The 19,996-nt window shown below is 36.2% G+C and overlaps 1 protein-coding gene across 3 annotated transcripts in view; it reads right to left on the bottom strand.

The window, feature by feature from the left end:
• The window catches only part of LOC106101077 (serine/threonine-protein kinase D1), a 41,924-nt gene that overhangs the window by 2,506 nt on the left and 19,422 nt on the right, over window positions 1–19,996 (bottom strand). The window contains exons 2-13 of one of the 3 annotated variants that reach the window (XM_013280178.1): window positions 8,064–8,220; window positions 7,573–7,717; window positions 6,979–7,128; window positions 6,328–6,497; window positions 4,158–4,401; window positions 3,499–3,605; window positions 3,234–3,310; window positions 2,654–2,783; window positions 2,130–2,262; window positions 1,493–1,672; window positions 797–996; window positions 348–578 (exon numbers count right to left, since the gene is read on the bottom strand). In XM_013280178.1, coding sequence (XP_013135632.1) covers window positions 348–578; window positions 797–996; window positions 1,493–1,672; window positions 2,130–2,262; window positions 2,654–2,783; window positions 3,234–3,310; window positions 3,499–3,605; window positions 4,158–4,401; window positions 6,328–6,497; window positions 6,979–7,128; window positions 7,573–7,717; window positions 8,064–8,186 — 1,890 coding nt within the window. In that variant the 5' untranslated portion in view covers window positions 8,187–8,220. Of the gene's footprint in view, window positions 1–347; window positions 579–796; window positions 997–1,492; window positions 1,673–2,129; window positions 2,263–2,653; window positions 2,784–3,233; window positions 3,311–3,498; window positions 3,606–4,157; window positions 4,423–6,327; window positions 6,498–6,978; window positions 7,129–7,572; window positions 7,718–8,063; window positions 8,221–19,996 lie in introns of all 3 variants that reach the window. The other 2 variants (XM_013280177.1, XM_013280176.1) reach the window with 2 other exon arrangements.

Here is a 19,996-nt window from a genome sequence, read left to right on the forward strand (position 1 = left end):
GAAAAGTTGATGTTGATATACGACTTTCTAGTGTCCTGTATAGTTACACACAATTGAAAGGAGAAATTATAAGTAGAATTTGACATTTCATTTGAATTTGACTGTTCATAAATACATTATTCATCCTTCTTTTTGTTTTTGAATAGACAACAATTTACATAGATAAAGGAGATAAGAGAGTTTCTATACTTTATGGTGCGTATACGTACGTAGAAGTTCATACGCAATATGTAATGGGTAACAAACTGTTTTTTTTTTTAAGGGACAAAAAATGGTTAAGACGATAGTTTTTTTAACTTAATAAATTAGCAGAATAGAATCTAGTAATTATTAGAACTGTTACCCACCTGTGCCACTAAGAACTTGGTAATCCTTTCAGTAAGTCTACCCTTTTCGTGGGAGAGTATCATCTCCAGCATATCTCCCTTCAGTTTTTCCATCACCACGAATATCCTTTCAGGAGTCTCGAACATTCGCTCCAAGTTGACGACGCCTGGATGTGACAAGTTCTGGAGGATAGCTACTTCGTTCTTTAGCTGTGCTTCTTGTTTCGTTGGGAAGCGAAGTTTATCTATCACCTGTGGATTTATTAAGTTAATTAGCTTTAAGGGTTAAAAAGATATAGTAGTATGTGTTCTTAATGATTATTTTCTACACCTATGCCTTTCGGGAAGATCAGTTCAGCTGTTTGTGAGGTATCTTCTAACAAACATCTATCCATCCATCCATCGATCCATCCATACAAACTATGCATTTATAACATTAGAAAGATTAAATCTAATGATGTGGTAATAACCTTAATGGCGACAGGTCTCTGCGTGCGGCGGTGCAGGCCGCCATACACGATGCCGAACTGTCCTGAGCCGAGCACCTCGTCCGGGTAGATCTGGTACAGCTGCGCCATCTCCGCCGCGCGCCCCGCCCGCCCCGCGCCGCCGCCCGCCTCCGCCTCCGCGCCGCCCTCCTCCGCCTCCGCGCCCCCCGCGCTCTCCTCCGCTAACACATGGTCAAATATCACTTAGTATGAAAACGAACACAAAGAGTCCCATTCAGTGTTATAAAATCTATCTTACTGTAGATTTATTATGAGTAATCCATATTAAATCTCTTTCATTGAGGATTTAGTGACCAATGGTTGTGAGGCAGTATTTTGATAATATAATTGAAGATGTATTAGACCATGAATAAAGCTCCATACCATGCATGGAGCATGGCGTTGTGTTCTGATTTCTTTACATAAGTATGTATTTTGAACAAATCATATAATTGTAACTAGCGTAATTAATTTCAACAACTAGAGTACTGACCCCGTCAGAAAGGCGCGCTATTACAGAACTTCTGCATGACATTGACAGCTGTCAATAGGGACGGGACGTCATGTCGATAATCTAGTGTTGAGCCAATCCTGCAACGCGGTACTAACTTTTCTTCTTAACGATATGTATGTATGACAGGTGACAGAAGGCAGTAGGAGGTAGTAGGTAGAAGTTACCTGCGCGATGTGTGACAGGCATGAGGGCCTGTCGCACCGCAGTCTCCCAGGAGCGCGCGAGGTACGCGCCGACGCCGGAGGGCGGGGGCGGCACCGCGCCGGCCGCGCCCGCCCACGCGGGGTCCACGCCCACCATGTAGTCCACGTTGGCTGTGCGCAGCTCGAAGCAGTGCATCACGTCTACGCAGAACATGTACATCCACTATCTAATAAACCCTTAAGAGTTCAATCATATAGACCGGAACGGTAGAGCGGTTAATGAAAATGAAATTGAACTTTACACAATTGGAATAAGGTTCAATTTCACTTTGCACGCCTTACCGTACCAAGAGTAAGTATAGAATAAAGTCCTATTTTGTTTGCGAAGAGTCTGTTCTGATCTCTTATCCATAATACCAGTAAAAATAGGAGGTGAATAAAGATTTCCTTGGATCAAAGTCAAATTTTTAAAAAGAAATAATTAAATTTCTCGAAAATTTCGTATTTGTCACAGATGTAATATAGTTTCAATGAATACAAAGGCTACTAAATAACTTTTTTTTATTTTTTTACGCATAAGGTATCGGGCGAAAATTGTTTTCATTAGGAAACAATTCGTTTATTTATACTAATTAAATACGTTAGTTTGTAAACTGACCGGCGTGCGGCTGTCGCGCGGTGTCGACGGCGAGGATCTCATTGAGAGGTATCTCCTTGTAGTACTTGGTGCCTTGCTCCGACGTGAATAATGTTATTGACTTGCTGTCCAGTCGCCAGTAGTGACGTTTGATCTGAAAATTATCTTAAATTATAACCTAACTGTATAGAAATACTGGTCTGGGGGCGTTACAATCGCGTTTATTACATCACTTTCTAAGCGCAAATATATTCGTTATATTTATAATCCTGGTTAGAGTATACATTTACCACTTTGACCAATCGTTTATTCAGTGATCAACCTACTTTTGCACTTTTCTTTTTTTTTAATAATAATAAAAGGAGGCAAAAACCCTTTACGAAACAATCATGATTTAAATTCTGTCATAATTATTGATTACTGGATTCGTTCACTCTCAATAAGGAATCGTAGTTTAGTTAGCTTCAAATTTATAAACTTTCTTCCAGGATTTTTTTTATTATTCAATCATAAAGATGTGTTGCTGGATGTGTCATGAGACTTACCGTTTTATCCTTATTAGTGAAGTGCACCATCCAGCCCTCCTTCAGCCACTGGCCCTCCCTCTTCTTGGTGTGCTTCACAGACTGTACGATACGCATCAGCGGGATGTTGGCACTCGGGGAAGATGATGAACTGCAAATCACCAAGTCATTTTACCAAGGAATATGGAGAAAAACTGCTGTATTGGTGAGTGTAGATAAAGTTTAGTATAATGTACATTATAATGAGCTATTAGTATAGATAACCTAGTGTTGTGAGAATTGAGCTCCGAGCCGGAAACTCGAGCTCCGAGTCGAAGCCACTGAGCCTTAAGAGCTCGAGCTCATTCAAGGCTCGAGCCTTTAAGACTTAGAGTCTTAAATTTAGGACTCGAGTCGAAGCTCGAACCTCGCAATAAGGCTCGAGCCCCGACTCGAGCCTTTATAAGAGGTTCGAGCCTTGAATGAGTCGAAGACTCGGGAGACTCGAGCCATTTGACAACTCTACTTATAGTATATTTGTTACTATTAAAACTGATTAAATAAGCCGGAGATTAAAGATGCACAGAACCATCACCATCATCCCCACATTCATCACCCTCACCTGCTGGGCCTGCTAGCAGAGCGGTCTGGCAGTGTGTCGCGCTGCGGCTCCTCTTGCCCTCCTCCACGCCTCGACACCTGCACAAAAATTAAATTACTATCCTGAAAATTATCATATATAGACTTTTTGGATATGACATAAAAGTTACAGTACATCCACGGTAAAATTTTTCCGAATACGTTTACCTAAACAATTTTAACGTCAAACTATAATCGTAAAAGTGTAATTACAAAATCTCATTTTACTATAGTTCAGTGACATATACCTCGTGGTCTCCATCGTCTGCAGCGCCATCAGCGCCTTCATCAGACTCCTCGTCAGGGCGCGCGTTCTCCGACAACTCCGACCCGGTGCTGCTGTCCTGGTACTCACCTGTGGGAATGTAGACATCTTTATGTACTATTTATATACTTAAGGTTTTTATAACATATTTTGGCATTAAAGCAATATATGACCTTGAAATGACATTGAATAATTTAATGATTTTTATGGGTTCGGGTTTTTTTTGCTTGATTAATTTATACCAAAATATCGGATTTAAAGACTTATGTTGTTTTCAATAGCGTAATAATAAGCATTACATATTGCAACTATATTGAACCCCCTAATCAATAAAGCATGCGTGATAAAAAAAGCAAGAATCACCCGAAATAATATCGATAAGATATAAACGTATTCAAGAAGCCCCTTCTAATTACATATCACACTTAACATCTTTGTAACCGAGTGATGAATTTATTTTTAAGCACCAATAGCATAATGGCCATTCGACTACTATCGTGAGCCAAAGCCTAGCACAAGCTTAAAGCTGAGTCAAAATGGTTAAAGGAAATATTAGTAAATTAACAAAAATCTACTAATATTAAAGAAAAAGATTGTCCTATGGAAGCATTCCGAGCAAAAGTTTCTATAACAGTTATTTACACGCACTGTGGGCGTCTCGTATCTCAGCGCCGCAGTCTTTGGGCACGAAGGGTAGACACTTGCGGTGGGCGTTGTAGTGGCAGTCGCCGCACTGCAGGCCCTGCTTGAACAGTCCTCGCAGCAGCTTCTTGCACAGCCGGCAGACTGTCGGCCGCGTGTACGTGTGCACTTGGAACGTGTGCGGAATGCCTAACGAGGAGGGCGGCGGCCACGCGCTCGCTGAGCGTTTTGTTGTACCCCCCACCTGAGTGGAAGACCAGCCCCCCTATATAAAGGAACATTTGAGTAGCGATATCGCTGATCGAAGTCAAAAATGCATTTGACAACTGATTTTTTATTTCTATGCATTTTAATTTGTTTTATCGATTTTAAGAGTGGTATCGTTAATCGAAAGTGACTTTATCTAGGGGGGTTATTACCGCATAATGAACGGGGTATGTTTGTATGTAAAAATTTAGAAAACATTGGACTGATTTCAGAAATTCTTTTACAATTAGAATATATTGTCACTGAATAACATAGACTATATTTTTTAAAGATTTTCTTATTTCCGAATAGACGAAGTCGCGCAGTAATGCTCGCGGTAAAACCTATCAACTTCTTTGTCTACAGTTCTACTACAGTCATATCTCATTTAAATAGGCCTAGAGGAGGAAAATAGTTCTTTTTTCTCATAGTTATTTTCTTTTTGTGCCGTTTGTCAGATATAGAAATAATTTGTGTAATAACAAAGGCATCGGATAATGTCTCATGCTATATTTTTGTAAAGAATTTATGATTAGCATGGATTTGTTCTTCAATCTTTAGTTAACAATTATAGAAATTAAATACATTTCAAATCAAGATTACCTATACTTAGATTACTTGTAAATACAGTTTATCGTTAGTGATTCCTCAAGGTTCTATACCTAGCCCAATCTTTCTACAAAATGTTTTCTGTGTTTGTTATCTTAGTAAAGAATACTACTTTAGGCTTTCAAGTTTTTTTTTAACTTTTTCTTCTTTTCACTTAATGATATAAAGTTAACATATTTTACTTACAATGGTAGATGGGTGCAGTGTTTGAGAATAAAACTACAATGTTCTGTTAAGTACATTTATTCATTAAAAAATATTACAAAATCAAACCATTGCTACCCACCACCCATTGTTAGTCTTAATAATACTTTAAAAAAAATACAGGAAAATAAATCTATCAAAGATTGCTTACAAAATAACTATTACAACTTTTTAATAATATATCTATAGATAATACGTTAATTTAATAATTTGTCAGTATCTAAACTATATGGGTGACAATTTATTGACTCTAAAATATAATAAAATCACAATTTTGTCTTTCTCAAAATACATAAATGGAATGGATATTTAAATCTAAAAAAAAATAAGTTTGTATAATTTTAAATTCAAAGATATTTTTTGAGGTGTAAATAGCCTCAATATATAACCGGATATAAATAAATGTCTTTTGATCTACCATTAAATTATTTAAATAAGCGCCATCTAGTGTGAAAAATATAAACATTAATGTTTTGTATTTAAAAATTATACTGAATCATAAATGAATTTTTATCACTTAATTCTTTATAGACTAAATATATAAATTGCAGAGATTCAAATATCTGTTAAAAATGCATAAATAAGATAATCTCAACTCAGATCTAAGAAGAGTTTCTTCAATTATTAAAAAAAATCAAATAGCTTAAATGAATTGCTGTTTTTACGATACATATGCTTGTAACTATAAGGTACATCAAATAAACCGTTATATCAAATTACAAACAATATCAGTTTATATTTGACAGATTAAAAACTTTACTATCGTACGTTAGAATCAAAGAGATTAAAATACATAGAGTAGGCATAGTTGACACTACATTTGAGACAATTCTCACATAATAATCACTATCGCTATCTGTTGACAAGTTTGAAACTATGACAATATAGTTAATAGTATTTAAATTGTCAATAGGTGTTACTAAATAATTATTTGAAAATATCTATACAAGGACACGAGGTGGCGCACTAAATTTGACAACTGATTTATTACCTGTCAGAGATATTACCGGCGAAAAAATTTGGTTCACTATGCCTAGTCTATATTTTTTTAATGTTTGGTCAGAATAGTGTGTCAATTATTGCCAGTAACGAGATCAGCTAGCCTCCTTACCAGCGAGTCATCGCGCGAGGCGTGGCTGTGCGTGGAGCTGCGCGAGGGGCTGCGCGGAGCCCCCGAGGCGCGGCGGCCGGGCGCTCCGCCCGCACTCGCCGCACCCGCGGGCGCTTCGCAGTTCAGTGGCACCTTCACCGCACATCGCTTGTGATAGTTCAATCCGCACCCTGGAATTATTAATGTACTATTAGGGAATCTGTCAGTGATATACATTAACGCATTGAAACAACGACACAGAACAATAACTAATAGTATGCAGCTTTTATATGCCTGTACGACAAAAAGGTCGGTCAGTGGGTCTAATTAGGTTTTAATATTATCCCTAATTGGTTATTTGTAAAAGGCGGAATACTATACAGATTTCCGCAACTGCACAATGATGAAGGATGTCTGATAAAGACACAGCGAAGATTGCACAATCGTGTTTGTTGTTAGAAGAAAAAGTACACGATCACATCTGTTTCTTAAATATCCAAATATGTCGCAAAAGCCCTTTATACCTGTCTTATTTATGTCGTTTTATATTTCTAAGTAAAAAAAAATTTTCCTTTTCGAGAGAAGTTACCAATATAATAACGGTACTTTTACTAAATAAGCCACTATTGTTCTATTTTTTTCAGTTATTTCTAAAAGTTCCTAATAAGTTACCTTCACACTTAAGTCCCTGCCGGACGAGACCGAAGAGCATTTCCCCACAGAAGTCGCAGAATGTGGGCGCCTTGTAGGAGTGCACGGCGAGCGCGTGCGGCCGCGGGATAGGCGCGCTCTCCGCACCCTCGCCATCACAAATCAACGCAGCTGGAAAAACACTTATTATAAACAACACCATAACAAAAGAGTTTTATTGAACAATACCAAAATCCTAGTAATACATGAGAGAGATACATCATCACCGTATGAAACTCAGGGGAAGAACACAAAACGAATGACAACTCCCAAAAATGCAGTCGTTTATGCTTGGTTTACATTATGCCAATCAAGTAGATCAATAGTGTTCTATTCAATGCTCGATTACAACTGGTAAAATGTTAACACTGACGCCAACGAGCCTTTACAGTCCTCGCAGACGCTACTCTCCAACTGAATTGTCCAAATGTAAACGTTAGGTTACAGTAGGTTACAATAAACTATTGCCTGATGAAGGACTGTAGGATTCGAATGATTTGAATGATGAGAATCTTTATTTGCAGCCATAAATTTATCACAAGACACTAGTCTTAAGCACAAAACGATCTATCTTACGGTTAGCAGTGAGTACTATTTCCACGAGAGTCTCGTCGGTGATGTCAGCGGCGGAGTTCACGAGCTGCAGCACGTTGGGTGAGCAGTAGTCGTGTCGGAATAGCAGGATGCGCTCCGGCAAACGATTCAGTCCATTGTCCGGAATCTACAAGATATGACATTTTATGCTGGGGTCAATTCATGCCAATAAGTTGCTTAAAAACAACGGTTTAGTAGACTATTGTTTCGATTAAGCTTCTTGCGAGTGTAAAGGATAAAATCTTTGACCGCTTGCTCGTTTCACCTTATACTATAAAAAAATAGATATTGGCATATCGATTATCGCTACTTTTGGTCGGTATTTATTGTCTTTACTTCTACACTAATGATATAAATAGGAAAGATTTGGATTTTTGGATTTTTGTACGAATTAAAATAGCTCAAAAACTACTGAGCCGATTATCGCGGACAAAGTCGCAAGCAACAGGACAACGGGGAGAGATGGTACATACCTTGTCATGCACGAACTTAACGGCGAGGTCCTTGAGGTGCGCGAGGGTGAGCGCGTGCGCGGGCGCGGAGGCCACGTCGCGCAGCACGCCCAGCTGGAACATAAACGTCACCTCGTCCTCCATCGCCTTCCGCCACCAGCGCGCCCTCGCCGCACGCCTGCACAAACATTTACAATATACTTTGTAATCTGCCACATTCGGATTATTTCCAACCGTCAACCCGCTCTGTTCCTTCGTAGGGACAGATGACAATAAAGAGTTTCATCCGTCTCACCTTTTGCGACGAGGGGACGGTTGGAACTTATTTTATTTCTTAACTGTTCCATTTGTCACCTTATTGGTGTTAGTGGGACTAAAAGGTGGGACGGATAAATTCTTATTCTCATCTGTCTCCACGTGGGGACAGAGAAGGGTGACGGTTGGGAATAAACCCCACATTCAGAGTGACTAAGGTCAGTCATGAAATCTCGTGAAGTTTTCACTTCACATTTCACTAACTGCTAATTACGTGGTCTCTCTTAACGGAAGCTTAGTGCAGATTAACCAATCTGAGTCCGTTAGTAGTTAGTAGTTACACAGAAACACTAAGAACTAATACATACTGTTCGTATTTTTACGAGTAAATTATTATCTGTACTAATATTATAAAGAGGAAAGATTCGTATTTTTATGTATTGAAATAACTCAAAAACTACTACGCTGATTTTAAAAGTTCTTTCACCGTTAAAAAGCGACGTTTTCACTGAGTAACATAGGAAGTGTTTTTTTTTGATATTTCTAATTTCCCGCGAACGAAGTCACCGGCAACAACTAGTGTACAAAAAAAGACAGATTTTGTAACTTAGTTTACACACAATATGTTAAAGAAAGCATTTTATATGATAGACTGCAGTCAAAGTGCAACTGGTTACTCTTTAATCGAGAAATATAAATGGCAATAAAGTGATAATTTTTTTAATATCAAAGAAAACATGACCTTGTTTTTGACAAATATGCATTCAATAATTTACAGGTTAAATATTTACGCCGAATTTCAAGATAACATCGTACCTATTCTTTAATATTTTTTTAAGAAATGTGTAGATGTTCCGACAAATACATACATTTATGGGACTTTTTTTTTATAACAAGGTGGCAAACGAGCAAGCGGCCACCTGAATCCGCCAAAATGGCGACGCGACCGCTGCCCATAGACATTCGCAATTGCAGATGCGTTGCCCTTATCCGACAGAGGAGGAGACGCACATAAAGAGGATATTTCCCCTTCTTGTGCATCTCCTCTACCGTCAAATCCACTTCCCGTTCCCATTCTCTCCTTATAAGAAAAGGGTCGTAAAGAGAAAGGGACTTAAATTAGGCCTCCGGCACCACACTCATCAGACGAAACACGGAATTGCTTCCATTTCCCGCCTGTCTTCTGTGTGGTCGTGGTATTACACCGGGCGTGCCGGCCCATTCGTGCTAAGATGTTAAAGCGGGCACTACCACTGTTAACTCTCTTAGTATTATAAGTAGTATTGGAAAATCAGCTTACAACATATCCGAATACTGAAACAAATTTTAAACAATTCGCACAGCACAGCTTAAAATTTGTCACACGTCAGGTTTTAATAGATTTTCGAGTGTAATCGTGACTTTAACGCTGTTACACATTTAAGGGTGAGTTGCACCATATCGCCGGTTACCGTTAAAGTTAAAATTATTTGTAACGGTAATATTTGGAATAACCTTAAAATTTACTAAGGGTGAGTTACATTAACTAACTATAAACCTTAACCAGCACATTCACGATGGTTACGTCTACGGATGTTCATGATATTCGCTACACCAGTTTTGCGCTGGTCAAAATGACGTCATATATGACACTAATCATAACCGCCCGATTTTGGGCGGTTATAATTAGCGTTACGGTTAGTGTCAGTTCGGTAGTGTCAACTGTCACAAGCTCTTATCTTCAAAAGTACAAATAATGGAAAAAGTAATGGAAAAAGAAAATCTCTACTATTATCCTATACGTAATCCAGAAGAATAAAGTCTTGCGTGCTCGGGAATAATGGATTTCCAAGATGGAACTCGAAATTTGGCCAATCATTCAGTTTGGACAAATTTCGAGTGTCTAAGGCCATAGCAACAGCGCTTGTCCCTTTTCTCTTATTTAAAAAAATGTCCTCCATAAAAGGACAATTTATAATATGCATTGAGAGGACAATTTATAATATGGCAAATAAATAAGATGCATTTATATTTGTATAATTTTATTGTTTCATTTTTGCTACATATTTGAGTAGTAAAGTAAATACAGTTTCAATAATGGCCCAAACTAGTTTATTTTCACAAGAGTTTGCCATTTTCTCCATCTCCGTGGGCAAAAAGTTTATGTCACTATAAAATACCATGCGTATGATACATAAATATATACGGCGAAACATGAATTTCCAAACATTTTAATTTACGTAAATGTCATTCTTGACACCAACTTGACACTTTAGTGGTATTCAGGTTTAAATGTTTCCATTGTAAAAACGAAAAACACATAAAACCTCTGTGAGAATATGTTTTTGCACTTGTAACCCTATTAACTATAACTATAACTTTTACGATAACCGGCGATTTGATGCAACTCACCCTAAATGTCGTTTCAGTATTTGGCCATCGACGTATGTCTTGTCTTTAATACAAAAAAGCGTAGTATCGAAAGTGCTAAGTATTGTCCCATTTTATATGGAATTCTAAATAGATGTCCATTTAGCAAAACATACTGAGGCTTACGATAATTAAATAAACACAAGTCAGTCACCCTTTAAGCCTTTCTATGTTGTTTTACATTGTTTGTTCACAAAGAATTGGAAATGGCCGCTTGCTCGTTTTCCACCTCGTATTATAAAAAAAAATGATAAAGTTACAGGCGATACAGAATACTAAATAGATTTAGAACCATAGAGTAAAGGAAATTCTTCTGGAACAGTTTTTCAAACATTATTCGTGTAAAATAAAGGAGTCTCATAAAAGTTGTTTTCGGGAACGTATTCCGAATTGCATTTGTCAGCGATTGATCGTGAAGGTAGCCCATTTACAATTTGCCTAAACAAATTTGAAAGTACTAAAAATAAATGAATAACACTAAAATCTACAATGATGAATCTTTACGAAGTCAATACAGTATATCAATTGAATTTGCAATCAACTTTGTCCATCTATGAAGGAGTTAAAGGTGTTACAGTTAACATTGTTAAAGCAAGTCTGTTAGAGCAAAAAGGTTTGTAGTTCCACGAAACAATATTACACGCGCAAGGCTCACAAGGGCATCTGATTAAAGGGTCGTTATCAAAAAATACTCTACACGTGTAACAGCTTTAGAAAGGATATCATTAGGTTAATTACATGTTTTCATTCGGTGCATTATCTTGAATCTTTATTGCATTCGAACGATACGTAATGAAAAATAACAACAATATGGCTAGGAACATGTAATTTTGTCACCAGTCACGTGTATAAAATGCCTACTAGAATGTCCTAATAAATAACAATTGTCGATTTATAAATTTCTTCCAAACAAAAACATAGACAGTGGACGTAGGTTAACGTTACTTACCACTGCGTAATATTTCTTAAACTTAACATTGTTTTAAACGTCTATAAGAAATTATATCTCTAAAAACAATCAAAACTTCGTAAACAAAGTATTGTAGGGAATTGTTTGCTCTCTAAATAAGATTGAATATTTGTGATTGATTTAACGAACAATTCTAGTGAAATTATATCTTGGCACGCCGGCATTTCATCTTAGACAAAAACAATAGTTTCGTCATACCTACGACATCGTGTAGCACAAACAAACAGTAGGGGTCAAGGAGGGGCGCTACGCGCGCGTGCAGACCCTCCCACTAGATTATCTAGTCGCTAGCCATCGTAAACACCTCATGCTGATACTTTGAGCTTACGTTTTATAATGCTTATCTATATATAAATATTAAAGAAATTTACGTTACAAATTGTGATAAAATGATGGTAGGTATCCTGACGATTTTTTACAGCCCGCTTGTAACATGTAACAATTTGAAATATTTTATATATGTCCAAAGGTAAAGTTCCTATATCCATAATTTCACATACATATTTATTTGTTACGGAAAATACAGTCCTAGGTAAGTACTAAATTGCATGACTAGAACGCAGACAATGCACATAGCGACAGACGAAGCCTGACAATCGTCGCAACATTGTACGCTGCACTCGCGCCAGGAGCGCAGTAACTAGGGCTGCCACCTCATCGGATTTTCACTTCAATATTCTTATGATATGTGCCAGAGGAAGCTGGAGGTATGTAATGGAGAGGTATAGACAGAATTCCAAGTCTTATACAGGGCCAAAGTTACGGTGGAACCGCCACTTTACTTTGTTAATTATTTTCGGGCTTCAGGTTAGACTGTGTTTTACGGTAATTATAAAAGGCTATGTGATGCGTTTAAAACACATAATTTACTTTGTTTTTTTTTAAACGTCGCTCGCCAAAGAAGCAAGGGTCAACTCACTGGTCGACATTGTAGTCATTTATTTTTTTAGGTTGACAGCCCTACGTGTAATCCTTTACACAGGAAGTAACAAAGCACCGCGCGATAATACGGTAAAACATAACGAAGCTTTACAAATACAAAGTTTAGCTTTTTTACATTTCATTTGTAGAATTATGTTATTTAAGAGGAGTTTTTTGCGGAAGCCTTAGCCGTAACTTGATGATATTGGTAATTACTATGCGTTTCTATTTCTGAATCACATATATTTGTTTGTATTCGTAACAAGTGTTAGTATAATAGTTAAACTCAATTGGAACCCTTACACATAAACAAGTGACAACACAGAGAGAGCGTGGACAAGCCGCCACGTGGACAGCTTAGATAACCCTGTACTAATCGGAAGTCGTGTAGGGTCGTCGCCAAAGGGTTTTCTTGACGACTTTAAATGAATATTACATCTTAGAAACAAAGTAGAAGAGGACATCTAAAAGGTCTACACGTTTTCCCAACAATTTCCTCAATATAAATTAAAATAACAAACTATCTCACCTACCGAGCATAAAGTACATCAACAAATATCATATAAATTTTGTAGATTGCACTACGAACACAATTTCGCGATTGTTACGCAAATATTCATAATAGACCCCCTGTTTTTCTTCGTTATTATCACCCATTCGTAGCTTAGGTTTACGTCTTCTTTTTAAAACGTACTGGGCCGACCCCTTGTGAGCTGGATAAACCCAGGAAGATGATTATTTCAAAGCTTTGTCTATTCCTGCACTATACTACGTATCTTTAAAAAGCTTATCGATTGACGTCATAACCTTCATTTCGTCACATTTAGTCCACGTGATTATCAGTTTACAATAGAATTTTACGAAACATTGTAATTTTCCTATAACCGTCACCCAATTGTTATAGATAAGGAAGGGAATACCCTTAACCTATGGCCTTTGGTACTCGAGATGTGATATCGTTGAATGATGTAGTTATTGGTTTTCAAGGAAACAGACTAGTATGCATTTTAAGAAAGATTGTGCATTTTACAACACTTGTGTTAAATTTTTGGTACAGAAGAGTCAGTGAAAGCTCACTGTATAAATTGTCAATGTTAAGAAATGAATAAACTGTTGCTAGTATAAACATTGGAATTAACTCACACTAATGTTTACTATAAATTCATTCACAGGTGCTAAAGCAAGATTAGGATTGAAGTACACAAACACCGTATACGATAATAAGCTAGCATAAGGATGTTCAAGAAAACATTAAAGAGAATATCACATATATTTGACAAAAAAAGAGGGATGATAATCTATTCTCTATAACCTCAATAAGAAAAATAATACGTAGATTAATAATTCAAAGAAATAAGGCTATCAATACGAATATTGTAAAGAGGAAAAATTTGGATTTTTAAATTTTTGTATGTATCGAAATAACTCAAAAACTATTGAACCGATTTTCAAAATTCTTTGACCATTATAAAGCTATGTTATCAGTAAGCAACATAGGTTATAATTTTTAATTCCACGTGGACGAAGTCGCGAGCTACCGCTTGTTGGTTCATATAAATAGCACATCTTCGTTTATTGTACTGAGTGGAAAACAGAAATTATGTTATTATATTATGGCCGGAGTTTAAACAATGGTGACCTTTCATCCTATCAGCTGACCTGCGGTCGTAAATCTTAGCCCTGCTCCCACTTCTCAATATAAATAGTGATACGTTCTTGGAATCCTTAATATTTCTTGATAAACAACTTTCCAGAATGACTAGGTTAATATACTGTTCAATGAGAACAAAATCTGATCACCTAGTAATGGTTACAAGCACATAAAAAATCCTTTCGTTGCCGAATGTTAATATTTGCCTACTACTTCTACGCATGAGTACTGTTAGTATGTCAAAGAATACGTTTAACTCTGTACTATAATTAAAATTCTATTGTTTTTTTTTAATCAATAACGTAAACAAAATTTCATTGTAACTATCACTAAATGTGACGTCATAGAAAAATGATAACTTGTGCCTATATTCACGTCTCAGTTGCCACGTGTGACGCAAGCAATGTTTTGATACCCGTGTTGTGCTCCGTCCTTACAATGTTTTCAAGATAACATTATAGCAACATTGTAATACAAATCATGTGTTAAATAAACAATAATAAGCGTATCGAATTAGGTTCTGAAATGTACACTTAAGCAAGTTAGGTCTACAAAAAATACGGGAATTCAGATCCTCCCTTTTGCGAAGTCGGTTAAAAACATTTATAACCGAAAGAGTCTGCTCGACTGGTGGTAACCACGACTAGAGGACCAAGCGCGAAAATTTGCGAGAAACATTTCGTAACGTCAAAGACAAAATTTATTTAAGATTAGAAATAGGGAATTGTCCTTTATCGCCATAATTTGATTGTTGTCGAAAATTTTGTGCTGTGACAGTTAATAATAGGTGGAAATTTATCTTGTTTGTACGTACTTATATATAGAAATTCTACAAAAAAGACGTAGGTAACATATATGATTGGAAAATCAAAAATGACGTGAGACAGTGGAACATATTTGATCTTTGACAACCTTTGAATGTGTTTCAATTAGCATAAGTGTTAAGAAAAACTTTATTTTTAAACTACACATTGTAAGACACCGCTACACGTGGCATTAGTCGGTGGAATTATTTTGTCTAGACAACTTATAGTCAAAGCACTAAATAATAATCAAACATTGAGTAAGGCTGAACAGTTTTTAAAACATCGCACGTTATTGCTTACACTGTCAGCATGTTTTAGTATTTTTTTATAGTATAAGATGATGAACGAGTAAGCGGCGACCTGAATTCGCCAAAATAGCGAGGCGATATACAAACAACATTTTATTAATTTACAAATAAATAGTGAAGGAAAATCGGGACGCTTAATGATAAAATTCTTTAGTTTAGACCTATTATATTGTAAAAAATTATAAAAAATGTTTACTACTACGTGATGCTCGCGACTTCGCCTGCGTGAAATTAAAAAAAATAATAAAAGGTGGTGAAAGAATTTTTAAAATCGGCCCAGTAGTTTTTGAGTTATATCAATACATACAAAAATACAAGTTTATTCACTTTATAACATTAGTATAGATTTCATATCTTTTGTCTATACCCATATATTTCTTACTCTCTATATAATACATTTTATAAGAATATAAAAATAAAATAAAATATATTATATAAAAAATAGAGCACCATCGGCTGCGGAATCCGATGACTCAAGCAACCAGTGGTCAGGGCTGCAGAGACAGGAACCTCCTCACTAGTCGTGCGGTTTCTAAAATAACCGCCTTTTGAATCGGGCCCTTAATCCAACTGTCTAGCGAGAGCTTCTTGAGGTGTTGGTCGAAGCCCTTCGCTATCAGCCCGTGTACCGAAACGACTATCGGAATAATGGTAGTCGATTTCATACGCCACATGGCGGTAATCTCGTGAGCCAAATCCAAAATTTTAATAGTTTTTCATTTTCGACTTTCACGAGATTCTCGTCATGTGGGATAGTGACATCGACTAACATTACACAACTCTCAGACCGATCTATTATTACTATATCAGGTCTATTGGCAGCAATAGTCCTGTCCGTAATAATAGATCGGTCCCAGTAGATCGTGATATGGCTATTTTCCAGAACTGGTGTAGGCTGATATTGGTAATATGGTACCACAGATTCCACAAGAGCATATTTAAGGGCAAGTTGTTGATGGATAATCTTGGCCACTTGGTTATCTATACTATTAATAACATTTGAACGAAGCTTTTACTGGTGGCTGAAGTACGCGCGAGTTATTTAGACTACTTTTTTATATCAATCCACGTTGATAAACTTAATAAATCATAGTGTTCCTTGCATACATTATCTAAAAAAAAAATAACTTACACGTCAGTCTAACGGTCACGGTAAAATAGCGAATTCAAAGCAAACAAAGATTATATTAATATCAAAGGTGTCACTAATAAAGCAACCCGGATATTCTCACTTCCAATGAATGCATATGGAACATTAATAATAATCTTAATTAAGGTAACAGATAATCTATACTATTATAATAAAGCGTAAACACACACTTCTTTGTTGCCTAATGTGTCAGCAATTACAGCATATTTTTGAATAATCCTTTTTTTAAATGAAAAGCCTTACATTTTCACGCAATTGAACTTAAGGGGTAAATATTTTAGTTAAAAATCCTAATGTGGGAAAGAGACCAAAAGTTGCTGCCAACATCAAGGAGGCAAGATTGCCAAAATTTGTCATGTCATGTCATTTTGACATTTGCTATTGATAATTTGACAAATGTAAACAATAAAATAAATTTTTCATAATTTCATGCGGATAAAGTCGCACGAGAACAGCTAGTTATAAATAAGTTAACTATCATCACACAAGGTTGTACAAATATTTCAACTAAACTTGATTGAACAGAACACAACTATTAGGTAAACGAAAGTTTTTAAACTTGTAAATCCAATTAATAACTAAAACAATATAATTTTATCAGTTTCCTTATAGTCGAAATTAATCTTATTTTTTATCATATCAACAACTATTTATATTCCAAGTCACATAACCTTGGTTTCTATCGCGATTACAAAAATGAAAACATTACAGCATCTTATGCACTTCGTGTCATTGGCGTAGATAATTATTAAAACAACAAAGATGCCCCTAGACCTTTAGACTATCCGTTATCACGCCTGACAGTTCGAAATAGCTCTGGTTATCGGCGGTTTCTAGCTGCAGCCGTTAAATCTAACCTGCATGCATTACATGCCACCTTCCCTTTCCTATATCTATCTACCGGTCCTTGTCTTCTCTACCAAATCAATTCGAAATATCTTGCTCATATTAGAATACAACATTATCTTTAAATCATTAACAAATGCCCCTACTAGCGAAGCCAGAGTTGTCCTAATTCATCATCAACTTGCCATTGTCCCTACAGAAGTTCGGCACAGTATGTGCTGCTCTTCTATACATCTCTATCAGCCGTCATATCTGAATCCACTCCCTTCTTTAGCCTCTTTCAAACAATCCATCTATACTTTCATCGCACTTCTTGTTTTAACGAGCAGTTTAAATATGCACAATACAGAATTCCTCCTGTGATAAAAAAAGCGAAACAAAAATTGCACGCCTGCAGCGACCTAGTGCCTGCCATTCCGGATAGAAACAGTGGCACGAGGTCATAGTTCATGATAATCATCGTATCAACATCGTACGAACTGAGATTACGCGTGGTCACATAAATAAAACAATTGTCCAATATTTTGGTCATATTAACAATGCATTTTTTATAATTAATATGGATTGGAGTAATTACGTTATCTTGAAGCACATAATGAGATGATTACATATATCGAGATGTGACAGTCATTTGTTAAAATTGTGTCTATGCAACGTAATGTTACTACATAAAATCCACAGTAATAAAACGAACAGGTAATATTAGGTTAACATATAAAAACAAACTTGGTTTAAACGTACCTTTGACTTTGAATCTACTCAAAATTTCAATGATAGCAAAAACATAAAATTTATCGAATACAAAAAATCCATAGAGTAATGAAGGCTAGACAGTAAAATAAGAATGCATCGTCTGCACTGCACATTATAAATCATTCCTGTCTGAAGGTGATATAATCTATACTCCACTCTGTCTGCACTATTTTTTACTTCTTTGCCATTCGGTTTATTTTAATTTATTAAACAAGATTCTTTTGGATAGTTAAATATCTTGTAAAGAACGTCCTCTATACTAGTGAATTAAAACACAAAATATAATAGCAAACAACTTTAACGGCATAATTTGGTAAAAAAAAATTCAGAAACTGTCGGTGGTAAAATAGGAGGTCAATAAAAGTTCACTATGATCTATAAAACAATAGCCACAGAGTACAATATAAAATAAGAATAATAGTAGTAGAGTATAAAACAGTTTAGTGGCAGTGGCGGGTGCAACGACCCCGCGATCCGGATTGGCAGTCGCGTGCTAAACTACATCGGTTCTAGCTACTAACCAACTACGATATCGCCGCCTTGTATCCCAATAAACAGATTTTTTTAATACGAGGCAATCAAAAAGCGGCCAAACGATTTTTATAAAAGAGTCCCGCAGCTTGAGACATCTGCTATTTAGAAGGTAGATGCGTTGCCCACCTTCAATTGACAAATGGGGGATCGCATTAAGATAGCGATGTCTAAATTTTGTAGACAATAATCCATCCATTTAAATTTTCGCATGAACGATTTTCGCATTAGTAAGATCTTCATCAAATAATGACGCAGTGACCTAAAGTGTGTATTGACATCTGACATACATATTACAGCTTGTGTGGATATACGACAGTTAGTTAGTTTGAGATTACATCTGTTACAATGTCGGATAACCTACGTAACAATAATACTTATTCGTGTAACCCTTTTACCGTGTTAATACAGATTAATGATGTAGAGAGAACACGGTACGAGCGTGACAGGTTATCTGTGCAGTTCTCGTATCACCGACCCTGCAACCTTTGAGATTTCATTGTCCATTCGTTCAGATACAAAGATGTCTGGCAACAGCTGATCTGTGAGAGAGAGAACTGAGATTGTTATTATAGCTTGACCGAAAATATCAAATTTACAGTAAAAAGTAGAATTAACATCTTCGTATAGTTAACAGATTTTCTATGTACAATGTCTAGTTAACAAGTCACTCATTGTCCAGATTATGACGAAGTTAAATACAGCTTACGTTCAGACGTCACTTACAACAAAAAGTATAACTACATAACCTTTTACAAAAATATAATTTTTACTAGTTACTCAAAAGCGGATTAACTAGACTGGGTTAACTGCCGTGGTTTCATTTGAACTATTTAAAATTGCTCATAACTCCCATAATTTTATAGTTTATTTTTTTCCATCTCCAAAACACCTATTGTCATCTCGCGTAAACTAAATGTATCTTTCAACTCTGGAAACTCATATCACATAGGTACATAATTAAATTGTGCAAAAACATACCATCAAGGACACGCATTTGCTTGTGCTAAGTTAAGAGACCAAAAATCCGGTTTTTTGTTTGAAATAAAATATACTCCCAGAGAGGAAATGTTTCAAAACATGTGACAAAAACTGTTGAATTTAAGAATTTTCAATGTGTTTATGCTATGGACTATACCTTGAAAGTTTAAACTGTGGATTTGTTAAACCAAGAAACCTGTAGAAAAACATACCGTTGTCTCTGGATTTTAAGAGAATTAAAGTTAATAAGATAATATTTCGAAAGTGCAAATACGAAGACCGAAAAGAGACTTTATGTACAAAAAGAAAGATTTTGACAGGGGAATAATTAATAATAATAAATCTTTATTTCAAGAAAATCTCATATTTTGTT

The sequence above is a fragment of the Papilio polytes genome, unplaced genomic scaffold, assembly GCF_000836215.1.
Source record: "Papilio polytes unplaced genomic scaffold, Ppol_1.0 DF824024.1, whole genome shotgun sequence".
In the NCBI taxonomy this organism is placed as follows: Eukaryota; Metazoa; Arthropoda; class Insecta; order Lepidoptera; family Papilionidae; genus Papilio; species Papilio polytes.